General features: G+C 39.5%; 1 protein-coding gene across 1 annotated transcript; it reads right to left on the reverse strand.

Moving 5' to 3' along the window:
• Positions 1-698: 698 nt before the first annotated feature.
• Positions 699-1,257, reverse strand: LOC133248944 (MORF4 family-associated protein 1-like). Its single transcript, XM_061419202.1, is given in 2 exon segments — positions 699-1,044; positions 1,047-1,257. Coding segments are annotated over 2 exon segments (408 nt in total). The 5' UTR covers positions 1,162-1,257; the 3' UTR covers positions 699-751.
• Between the last annotated feature and the right edge of the window lie 12,081 nt (positions 1,258-13,338).

Consider the following 13,338-nt stretch of genomic DNA (forward strand, 5'->3'; position numbering starts at 1 on the left):
ATTGAATTCAAGTCCATTTCCCCCTGTTACCATCCCCAGCTACCCCCAGTGGGGATAAGCAATATTTTCAACAACATTGATCGTAAAGTTTCGCTTTCCCTAAGGTTCAGAAGTGTTATCTTAATCATTCAGGAATCTATAAGTGCGCAGTCTTGATTTTATGCCATTATTTTGCCTATCCTTTCATTAATATGCTCGTCTTCATTACAGCCACATGAGGGAAACTATCAGTGTCTTGTAGAGTAGCTTCTCCCACCATGAATTTCTTTAAGGGTGCCCTCACTGTTCTTAGTCCATTGCTTTTCCATTGGTTGCCACTTTGGAATCAAGCTAGTCCACTGAATTTTAATATATTTTCTAGAATCTTCTCTTCGAATTCCATAAAAGCAACAATAAACCAAGTACATACACATAAACATCAACATATACTTAAAACAATCTGGTCACATGGGTGAAAGCTACTGTTGGTCCGTGCCCAACATTTAAAAAACACAACAAAGTAACAAAATAAATCTGACCACTGAAACAGCTATTTAATAAGCCCGATATCCCTTATTAGAGTATTTCTCAAACAAAAGTAATTTTTTAAGAACCAAATGTATTTGACAATCTAAACCTCTAAGGAGGTCACCCACCACTGATCCTAAGGGAGGCTGTTACATGGGGGTGAAAAACATACAAAAACAAAAAGAATAATATTTTCTCTATTATTATAGAGAAAATAATAAGCTGTGTCAGTTTCCTTGAGGTGTTAGCCTAATCTTACCAGTTGACCGGAGTCCATCACCTGTGAACCTATGACCCTCCTTCTGGGCAATTCGCTTTCCTCCCTGCGCCAGACCAGTTTCATTGACAGCTCGGCCTCTTTCTCCATCTCCTTGGCTTTTCCCTTGGCCTTCTCACACAACTCGGATGCTCTGTCGTCAGCCTGCCCACAGGGATGTTGAATGCAATTCAAGGTGCCCTGCTCTGAAGCCTCCACCTGTGTTTTCAGCAGATGGTCCACCTCCCACCACTTGTTCCTGGTCCTCAGGTGAGCACTTTGATGTCCTCCGGCATGCAGTTGATGCCTGGGAGCAGAAATTGCTCGAAATCTATCTCGGGCTCCAGCACACCCACCTCCTCCGGAGCTTCCACTTGGTCCAGGTCCAAGGTCCCCATTTTTCCTGCCACTGCTTCAGATCCACAGCCCCAGGACTGTTACTGCTCAACACTCTCTGCTGCAGTTGAAGTGATCCACACTCCCGGTCAACAGTATTCCTGAATTATCTTTTAAAAATTTCCCTTTACTCCTCCAACTTCCCAGCTGATCTGGAAAGAACTGCCTCGCAGGCAAACAGCGGAGCCCTCAACTTGCTGGTGTTAGTAATTCTTTCACAACACAGCCAGTCCTGTGTATCTTATGTTAAGTTCGATGTTCGGTAATTGGATGTTTTCAATTTTGTTGTATAAATGGTCTAAACTCTTATTTTCTGACTGTTCATTGCTGATATACAGAAATACGTTGGTGTTTAGTTGAAGCCTCTAGAAGATAACAGAGGAGGAGACTTATGACCTGTCATACAGAAAGAAATGCTTCTGTGTATTTTATATAGCAATTTGTTGAACTCTCTTGTTAGTGCCAAATATCTGTAATTCTTATGGAGTTTCTTCTCCCTCCCCCCAGCTTTGCTGCTGCTGCTGCTAAGTCGCTTCAGTCGTGTCCGACTCTGTGCGAGCCCATAGACGGCAGCCCACTAGGCTCCTCTGTCCCTGGGATTCTCCAGGCAAGAACACTGGAGTGGGTTGCCATTTCCTTCTCCAGTGCACGCATGCACGCTAGGTCACATCAGTCATGTCCGACTCTGCGTGACCCTACGGACAGCAGCCCACCAGGCTCCTCTGTCCACAAGATTCTCTAGGCAAGATTACTGGAGTGGGTTGCCGTTTCCTTCTCCCACACCCCAGCTTTACTGAGGTATAATTGACATATAGTGTTGTGTAAATTTAAGGTGTACAATTTGATGATTATATATAGTAAAATGACTAGCACAGTTAGGTTAGGTAACATAACCATTGGGCTTCCCTGGTGGCTCAGTGGTAAAGAATGTGCCTGCCAATGCAGGCAATGTGGGTTCAATCCCTGGGTGGCTAAGATCCTCTGGAGAAGGAAATGGCCACCTCTCTAGTAGTCTTCCTTGGGAAATGCCATGGACAAAGGAGCCTAACTAGCTATAGTTCATGGGGTTGCAAAGAGTTGGACATGACTGAATGACTAACACACTTTCACAATTAATATACAATATTATACTAGTTTCAGATAAAATAGATAACTAATAAGAACCTACTGTATAGCACAGGGAATCAACTTACTGCTCTGCAGGTGTCTCTTTGAGATAGTCATTTAGTTTCCTTCGGATAAACACTCAGAACTGGAATTTGCTAGACGATATGGTAGTTCTATTTGTGTGTGTTTAACCTCCATATTATTTTCCAAAATGGCTGTCCCATTTACATTCCTTTTTTGGAATGTCTGTGAACATATGCACATGTCATCTGTGAATAATGAGAAAGTGTTCTTTTTCATTTCTTCCTTTCCAATTGTCTCTCTCTTTTCTATAATAGCTATGTTCCCTCTTTGCACTGTCTGGGACCTTCAGTTCAGTGTTGAATGGAATGGTGATAGCAGACATGCTTGTCTTGTTCCAGGTCTCAGTAGGAACGCTTTTATCATTTCACAACTAACCTTAATGCTTGCTGCGTATTTCCTGTTGATACTGTTTTTGAAATACAGAAATTCCATTCTCTTTCTCTTTTGCTAAAAATATTATAAACAGTGAATTTTATCACAGTATTTTCTCCATTTATTAAGATAGTCATGCGATTTTTCTCTTCTTCCATTAATGTGATAAATTATGTTGATTGATTTTTGGCTGTTCAATCAATTTTGTATTCCTGGAATGAACCCAAATTTTTATATTTTGCTAAGTTTGATTTGTTAATATTTCACTTGGACTTTTTTCAATCTGTGTTATGAGTGACATTGGCTTGGAATTTTCCTTTCTCATGATGTTTTTGTCATGTTTTGATATCAAGGTTATTAAGCTCCCTTAAAAATGATGGGACGTAGTCCCTGGTTTACTGTCCTCTAGAAAAATCTGTTTAAATGTTTGGTAGAATTCACCAGCAAAGCCATCTGGGCCTGTGGTTATTCTCTGTGGGAAGGAATTAAATTACCAATCCAGTTTCTTCAATAGTTATAAAACAATTTAGGCTTTCTATTCTTGTATTTGTTTTGTAGCTTGTGCTTTTGTCCATGTTATCTGAATTTTTAAGTTTATTGGCATGAAGTTTTTCAGAATATCCTCTTATGATCATTTTAATGTCTGTATGATCTATAGCAGGAGTCAGAAAACCAAAGCTCTCAGGCCAAATCTGACCCATGGCCTGTTTTTGTTTGGCTCAGTGAGCTAAGAATAATTTTTATATTTTTAAAGGATTTTAAAAAGCAAATGAAAACAAAACAACAGCAAACACACACATACAAGAATATGAGACAGAGACCTTAATTCCTGTTCTTATCTTTATATTCTCTTCATTTATTTTTAAAAATTTTATTGAGGTATATTTGATTACACTGTTAATTTCTGCTATACAGCAAAATGATCCAGTTGTACATATATATTATTTTTCATGTTTGTTTCCATTATGGTTTATCACAGGATATTGAATATAGTTCCCTGTACTCTACAATAGGAATTTGTGGTTTATTCATTTAGTATATAATAGTTTGCATCTGCTAATCCCAAACTCCCAATCCTTCCTTCCCCCACCCAACCCCCTTGAGGACCACAAATCTGTTCTCTATGTCTGTGAGACTGTTTCTATTTTGTAGATACGTTCACTTGTGTCATATTTTAGATTCCGTGTGTAAATGATATCGTATGGCATTTGTCTTTCTCTTTCAGACTTACTTTGCTTAGTATGATAATCTCTAGATCCATCCATGTTTCTGGGAATGGCATTATTTAATCCTTTTATATGACTGATTGACATTCCATTGTATATATTTACCAAATTTTCTTTATTCATTCATCTGTCAATGGACACTTAGGTTACTTACATGTCTTGGCTATTATAAATAGTGCTGCTTTGAACATCAGGGTGCATGCATGCTTTCAAATTATAGTTTTGTCTGAATATATGACCAGGAATAGGATTGCTGGATCATATGGCAACTCTATTTTTAGTTTTCTAAGGAACCTCCATACGGCTTTCCACAGTGGCGACACCAGTTTATAGCCCCACCAACCACGTAGGAGGGTTCCCTTTTCTCCACACCCCCTCTAACGTTTCTTATTTATAGACGTTTTAGTGATGGCCATTCTGACTGGTGTGAGGTGGTACCTCACTGTAGTTTTGACGTGCATTTCTTTAATAATTAGTGATAATGAATATCTTTTCATGTGCCTAACAGCCATCTGTATATCTCCTTTGGGTTGTTTTTTATGTTGTTGTTGCTATTGAGTTGTGTGAGCTGTTTGTATATTTTGGCGATTAAGCCCTTATCAGTCACATCGTTTGCAAATATTTTCTCTCAATCTGTAGGTTGTCTTTTCATTTTGTTTATATTTTCCTTTACTGTAACATTATAAGCAAACAAAAGCTTATAAGTTTGATTAGGTCCCATCTGTTTATTTTTTATTTTACTTCTAATGCCTTGGGAAACTGGCCTAAAAAAACATTGGTACGATTTATGTCAGAGAATGTTTTGTCTATGTTCTCTTCTAGGAGTTTTATGGTGTCCTGTCTTATACTTAAGTCTTTAAGCCATATCGAGTTTATTTTTGTGTACTGTGTGAGGGTATGTTCTAACTTCATTGATTTGCATGCAGCTGTCCAGCTTTACTTCATTTTAAATTATTTTACTTAATTTCCTATTCTCAGCTATCTTCTTGAGAGGCTTCTTGAGAGGCTATCCATGTGTATTTGAAAAAGTCAAGTTTGCTATAATGTTATTTGATTCTAATATATCCTTCCTGAATTCCTGTCTTCTTACTCTAGTAAGTTAGTGAGAGTTGCATAAAAAACTCTTTTATTGTGGATTTGAATACTTAACCCTTGTAATTCTGATAAAGTTTTGCTGTACATATTTTGAGATGACATTATTAGAATAATAATAAAATAAATAAGGAATAATGAAGGAATACTATGAACAACTTTATATGTACCTATTTGATAACCTGTTCAGTTCAGTTCAGTTCAGTCGCTCAGTCGTGTCCGACTCTTCACGACCCCATGAATCGCAGCACGCCAGGCCTCCCTGTCCATCAACAACTCCCAGAGTTCACTCAGACTCATGTCCATTGAGTCAGTGATGCCATCCAGCCATCTCATCCTCTGTCGTCCCCTTCTCCTCCTGCCCCCAATCCCTCCCAGCATCAGAGTCTTTTCCAATGAGTCAACTCTTCGCATGAGGTGGCCAAAGTACTGGAGTTTCAGCTTCAGCATCATTCCCTCCAAAGAAATCCCAGGGCTGATCTCCTTCAGAATGGACTGGTTGGATCTCCTTGCAGTCCAAGGGACTCTCAAGAGTTTTCTCCAACACCACAGTTCAAAAGCATCAATTCTTCAGCACTCAGCTTTCTTCACAGTCCAACTCTCACATCCATACATGACCACAGGAAAAACCATAGCCTTGACTAGATGGACCTTTGTTGCCAAAGTAATGTCTCTGCTTTTGAATGTGCTACCTAGGTTGGTCATAACTTTCCTTCCAAGGAGTAAGCGTCTTTTAATTTCATGGCTGCAGTCACCATCTGCAGTGATTTTGGAGCCCCCCAAAATAAAGTCTGACACTGTTTCCACTGTTTCCCCATCTGGTCCCATGAAGTGATGGGACCGGATGCCGTGATCTTCGTTTTCTGAATGTTGAGCTTTAAGCCAACTTTTTCACTCTCCTCTTTCACTTTCATCAAGAGGCTTTTTATTTCCTCTTCACTTCTGCCATAAGGGTGGTATCATCTGCATATCTGAGGTTATTGATATTTCTCCTGGCAATCTTGATTCCAGCTTGTGTTTCTTCCAGCCCAGTGTTTCTCATGATATACTCTGCATAGAAGTTAAATAAGCAGGGTGATAATATACAGCTTTGACGTACTCCTTTTCCTATTTGGAACCAGTCTGTTGTTCCATGTCCAGTTCTAACTGTTGCTTCCTGACCTGTTAAAGCTGGCCAATTCTTTTAAAGATACAATTTGCCAAAACTCACACAAGAAGAAATAGGCCATCTGAATAGGTCTGAATCTGTTAAAGGAATTGAATTAGCTACTTTTTAAACAGTAAGCACCAAATCCAAAGAGGTTCACTGGTGATTTCAACGAAACATCTTAGAAAGAAATTATACCAATTCTCTACAATGTCTTCCAGAAGATATAGACAGAGGAAAAACTTTATAATTCATTTTATGAAGTCAGCATTATCCTAATACCAAAACCAGACAAAGACCTTGCAAGAAAACTATAGACATATCTCCCATGAAAATGATGCAAAAATCATAAACAAAATATTAGCAAATCAAATCCAACAATATATAAAAAGATTTATAAACCACAACCAAGTGAAACTTATCCTAGGTGTGCAAGGCTGGCTCAATATTTTAAAATTAATTAATGTAATTCATCATAATATCAGGTTAAAATAGAAAAACCACATGATCTTATCATAGATGCAGAAAAGCATTTGATAAAATCCAAAACTCGTTTTAATTAGACTCCTTTTTGATAGATGGTAACTTTCCCAACTTGATAAAGGAAAAAAACCCTCAAGCTAACACTATATTTAATAGTGAGAAACTTGAAGCTTTCCCAGTAAAACCAAGTACAAGGGTAGAATGTTCCCTCTTATCCCTCCTTTTCAGTATTATACTGGAAGTTACAGCTCAAGATGGATCACAGACCTAAATGTAAAACACAAAACTATGAAACTAGGAGAAAAACTAGATGACATTGGTATGTGATGATTTTTTAGATACCCAGAGAAATGATCCATTAAAAATATGATTGGTAGGCTAGACTTCATTAAATTTAAAAATACTTTCCTGCAAAAGGCACTGTCAAGAGAATAAGAAGACAAGCTACAGACTGGGAGAAACTACCTGCAAACACATCACATAAAGGACCATTATCCAAAACATACAAAGAGCTTTTAAAAGTCAAAAATAAGAAAACAAACAACCAGATTTCAAAAAGGCCGAAGGCCTGAATAGAGACCTCACCAAAGAAGGTATATGGATGGCAAACAAGCCGAGGACAAGATGCTTAACATCATATGTTATTCGGGAACTGCAAACTAAAACAGTGAGCTACCACCTAGCTATTGGAACAACCAAAACCCAAAGCACTGTCAACACCAACTGCTAACAAATATGTGGAAAGGCAGGAACTCTTGTTCATTGCTGGTGGGAATGTAAAATGGGATAAGCACTTTAAAGCAGTTTCATGTTTGTTTTGTTCTCTTTTATGAAATGAAGCATTTTTATCATGTGATCCACTGATTGCACTCCTTGGTATTACCCAAACGAGTGGGAAAATATGTCCACAAAAAAGCCTACACATGAATGTTTATAAAAGCTTTATTCAAGATTGTCAAAACTTGAAAGCAACCGAGATGTCTTTCAGTAGATGAAAGCATGAAAAAGCTCTGGTATATCCCGACAAGGGAGCATTATGCAGAACTAAAAGGAAAGTAGCTATCAAGCCATGAAAATACACGGAGGAAACTTGAATGTGTATTGCTAAGTGAAAGAAGCCAATCTTAAAGTGTGTGGTGTCCTGGAAAAGGAGAAACTATGGACCTAGTAAAATCAGTGATCAGCAATGAGTGTTTGCCCGGGTTGAGGAAGTGAATAGGCTGATTACAAAGGATATTTAGGGCAGTGAAAATACTCTATATGATACCATAATGAAAGATTGTTGTTGAATCACTAAGTCATGTTGGGCTCTTTGCAACCCCACAGACTGTTGCCGGCCAGGCTCCTCTGTCCATGGGGTTTTTCCAGACAAGAATGCTGGAGTAGGTTGCCATTTCCTTCTCTAGGGGATCTTCCAGACCCAAGGATCGAACCTATGTCTCCTGGATTGGCAGGTGGATTCTTTACCACTGAGCCACCAGGGAAGTCCTTAATGAAAGATACCTGTCATTATACATTTGTCTAAACCCATAGAATGAATACCACAAAGAGTGAACTGTAATGTAAACTATGGACTTTGGGTGCTTATGATGTACCAGTGTAGGTTCATCAGTTGTAACAAATGTACCACTCTGGTGAGGGATGTTGATAACAGGGGAGACTACACATGTGTTGGAGCAGGGCATATATGGGAAATCTCTGTACCATTTCCCCAATTTTGCTGTAAAACTTTAACTGCCCTTAAAGAGCAGTTTAAAAAAAAAAATAAATAAAGAGTAGAATATAGGATGAGGAGAAATTGGGGGAGTGTGATCAAAAAGTGCAAACTTCTAATTAAGAGATTAAATAAGTACTAGAAATGTAATGTTCAACACGATGACTCTGGTTAACACTGTTTTCCTATGATACATAGGAAAGTTGTTAAGAGTGACTGTTAATAGAACTCCCAAGAGTTCTCATCACAAGGTGATTTTTTTTTCTTGTATCTACGTGAGAAGATGGATATTAACTAAATCTATTGTGACAATCCTTTCATAATATATGTAAATCAAGCCATCAGGCTTTAAACATATACAGTGATATATGTCAATTATTTCTCCCCAAAAAGCAAAAAACTAGAAAAAATTGGTGGGAACTTTATTTTGGTTTGCTTTAAGTGTCAGGGGAAGGAGTTTGCATATAAGCCATTCCAATTTTTTTTCCTATTGTGCTTCTCAGCATGTGGGAGCCTTTTTCCCCAGCCAGGAATGGAACTCGAATCCCCTGCATTGAAAGTGTGGAGTCTTAACCACTGGATCACCAGGCAAGTCCTCCATACCAAATTTACGAATGTCATTTTTCTGACCTAAATTCAAGCTGTTCATAATCATAAGCAGTATGAAAGACTATGATTTAAAGCTTTAGACATCTTTTCATAACTTTACCCAGAATAAATGATCGTAATCATTTATTCTTAAACATTCAGTTTTAATAATTATTCTACCATCTCATTTCATTTTTCTCAAGAAACAAGCGAGGTAGATTTTTATAAGCAAAAAGAACAGATGAGTGCTCATTTGTTAGCCCTATGTGAAAATACTCAGGCTGAAAGTGAATGTCACTCAGTCGTTTCTGACTCTGTGACCCCCTGGACTATACTCCAGGCCAGAATATTGGAGTGTGTAGCCTTTCCCTACTCCAGGGGATCTTCCCAACCCAGGGATCAAACCCAGGTCTCCCTCATTGCAGGCAGATTCTTTACCAGCTGAGCCACAAGGGAAGCCCAGGAATACTGGAGTGGGTAGCCTATCCTGTCCCCAGTGGATCTTTCCCACCCAGGAATAGAACTGGGGTCTCCTGCATTGCAGGCAGATTCTTTAACAACTGAGCGATCAGGGAAGCCCACTCATGTTGGGTGTTCCTTTATTTTCATTTGAATGGTGACCTTCAAGATAAAAATAACTGGAGAGACAAAGTGAAAGTCTGGCCTCAGAATTGGCTCAGTGCCAGAGCTCTGTATGTGCCAAGTTATGCCTTGAAAAGTGGCTGCCATGTGATTCTGGCTTGGTGGTTGGAGATGCACCAAGGCTAAGATTCAGGACCCATTCAACCGTGGCAGAGCTGCAGAGGGACTTACTCAACAAACACCAGGTTGAAGCCAGTGAAAGGAGGATGTAATGGGAGGGGCAGCAGGCAAGAGCTCCCAGGGCTTTATAGGGACACTCATCTAATCAACAGAAAGCTGCTCTGAACTTTAGACCAGCCTCGACTCCCACCTTACCTAACAGCCACCAAATCTACAGCAACCATATCTTCGATGACTCGTTGTCTACTAAACTGTTCATTCTGACTTCCCTGAACCCCACCTTCCCATCTTTCCATCTGTTGACACTGAGGGTTCAGAAAAAGACAATTCTCACCTGAGATGGGACTCTGGTACACTTACCTGTCAGGAGAGGTATCTAGTTCATGGCCAGTTCCATGCCTTACTTGACAACATACGGGTGGTGAGACCATAGATAAATTGTTTCATCTGTCTCTGCTCTCTTTCTTGTATCTGTAACCTGACCTCCTCCTTACATGCTTAACTGACACACCTGTGAAGATAAGTGGAGGCTGAATTGTAATGTATTAAACTCCCAGGAGTTCTAGGGATAAGGACCATGTATAAATAAAAACGTATTAGGAATGAAGAATGAAAGTGAAACTTGCTCAGTCGTGTCCAACTTTTTGTGACCACATGGACTATACAGTCCATGGAATTCTTTAGGCCAGAATACTAAAGTGGGTAGCTTTTCCCTTCTCCAGGGGATCTTCCCAACCTAGGGATCGAACCCAGGTCTCCTGCATTGCAGGTGGATTCTTTACCAGCTGAGCCACAAGGGAAGGAAGCCCAAGAATACTGGAGTGGGTAGCCTATTCCATCTCCAATGCATCTTCCTGACCCAGGAATCGAACTGGGGTCTCCTGCATTGCAGGCGGATTCTTTATCAACTGATCTAGCAGGGAAGCCCGCATTATGAATGTCTGCATATTAATCAAGACTTTTATATTTTACCCTCATGGCACACTGGGAAGTCATAACTATTGAATATCAAACAGATCTTTTCATCACCCCCTAGCCCACTAACACTTCTTTTTTTTTTTTTTAATTTATTTGGCTGCACTATGTCTTAGTTGTGGCATGTGGGATCTAGTTCCCCGACCAGGGATTGAACCTGGGTCCCCTCCATGGGGAGCTCAGAGTCTTAGCCACTGGACCACCAGGGAAGTCCCGCACTAACACTTCTAAACCCTCCAAGTTCAGTTCAGTTCATTTGCTCAGTCGTGTTCAACTCTTTGCAACCCCATGAATCACAGCACATCAGGCCTCCCTGTCTATCACCAACCCCCAGAGTTCACCCAAACCCATGCTCATTGAATCAGTGATGCCATCCAACCATCTCATCCTCTGTCATCCCCTTCTCCTCCTGCCTTCAGTCTTTCCCAAAATCAGGGTCTTTTCAAATGAGTCAGCTCTTCCCATCAGGTGGCCAAAGTATTGGAGTTTCAGCTTCAAAATCAATCCTACCAATGAACACCCAGGACTGATCTCCCTTAGGATGGACTGGTTGGATCTCCTTGCAGTCCAAAGGACTCTCAAGAGTCTTTTCCAACACCACAGTTCAAAAGCATCAATTCTTCAGTGCTCAGCTTTCTTTATAGTCCAACTCTCACATCCATACATGACCACTGGAAAAACCATAGTCGACTAGACGGACCTTTGTTGACAAAGTAATGTCTCTGCTTTTTAATATGCTATTTAGGTTGGTCATAACTTTCCTCTCCAAGTTAATCCCTAGAAAATAACCATAAAGAAGATAAAATTTGTCTTTGTACTCCCAGTTCCCCTTTTTCCTCTCATCCACACCATCACTGCAAATGGGTTCAGGGTTTTTGTGGACTTTCCATTAAAATGCATTCAACACAGAGGAGTTCATAAATGTTCATAAATTGAGGTAAGAATGACTGATGAAACTATTATGCTATCTTTTTTAAAGTATTTTAAAAATTTTTAAATAGTACACAATCTTTGTGTGTGTGTGTGTTTAGTCATTTAGTCGTGTGGACTATAGCTCACCAGGCACCTTTGTCCATCAGATTTCTCAGGCAAGAATACTGAGATTGGTTGCCATTTCTTCCTCCATGAGATCTTCCCGACCCAGGGATGGAACTCACGTCTCCTGCATTGCAGGCAGATTCTTTACCACTGAGCCATCAGGGAGCCCACACAATCTTTAGTGAAATAATTTAATCTTAAAAGGGGTTTTCAGATTTTCTTTTGAGTATCAGTGAGGTTTTTTTTTTCACTTCTGGTGGTAGAGTTGAGAAAAGAAGGGAAATAACAAGTTGGAGCTCCTGGAATCTTACTACATACGTCCAGGTATTAAACAATAACTCTAGTATCAAACACTTTATATGTCACCGACTGTGAAGTGAAAGTCGCTCAGTTGTGTCCGACTCTTTGTGACCCATGGACTGTAGCCTCCCAGTCTCCTCTGTCTATGGGATTCTCCGGGCAAGAATACTGGAGTGAGTTGCCATTCCCTTCCCCAGATCACTGACTATACTTATATGCTATCCAATGCAACCCTCACTAAAATAGATCATACAGCATTTGTCTTAAGCAAAACAAAACAAAACAAAACAAAACAGATGAGAGCACTGAAGCTTGAAGAGATTGAATAACTGTCTGAGGTCACACACCCAGAAAAGAGCTGAGCTGAGCTCAAATTTGAACACAAGTGTGTTTGTCTCCAAAGTGCTTTTCTTGCCATGTACAATAATTTAAAAAAATCATAATTTGTAGACCTGCCCCTACAATTGACTTTGGACTTGCCTCCTTTTGTTTCATTCTTGCTAGTCAAGCACACAGGTAATATTTTATTTTATATTGGAGTGTAGCCAATTAACAATGTTCTGATAGTTTCAGGTGGACAGCAAAGGGACTCAGCCATACCTGTGCGTGTATCCATTGTCCCTCAAACTCCCCTCCCATCCAGGCTACCACTTAACAATTGAGCAGCATTCGTTGTGCCATATAGTAGGTCCTTGTTGGTTGTCTATTTTAAATGTAGCATTGTGTGCATATCCATCTCAAACTCCCTATCTTCCCCCAACCCCTGCCGTTATTCCCCCTGCAAGCACACATATTTTGATGCTAATAGAGCTTCAAGTCCCTGGCTCTGTAATTCTAGCCACTGAAATAGACAGGCATATATTCAGCCTGCTATCTGAAGTAATTATGTGATGGTGAAACATCATCAATAGATCTACGGTATCTTCTAAATGCCCTTCAGCATTTCATTAAATTTAACAATTGATGTATTTTCATTAAAAATCAGAAAAAAGAATGCTGTAGTAAAACACATATGGATGACCCAATCCAAAGGCCTTTCCTTTATCAGCAATTTGCTTGACATAAGTATAGCAATTTTCCTGAATCTATTTGTACACTGTAGTACATGTAGTTCTCTCGGTCCTTCTTCAGTCAGTTCTGTTATTTTTTGCAGCTCTTCTTTCTCCTTAACAGAGCTCTTATATAAGTATTCTGTTACATTTTTCTTTTCTATTATCTCTTAAGCATTTGCAATCTTCATGTTGGCTTTTATTTCTTTCCAGTATGAATCTTGATTCAGGCTTGAATTTTC

Source organism: Bos javanicus, chromosome 5, assembly GCF_032452875.1.
Source record: "Bos javanicus breed banteng chromosome 5, ARS-OSU_banteng_1.0, whole genome shotgun sequence".
NCBI lineage: Eukaryota > Metazoa > Chordata > Mammalia > Artiodactyla > Bovidae > Bos > Bos javanicus.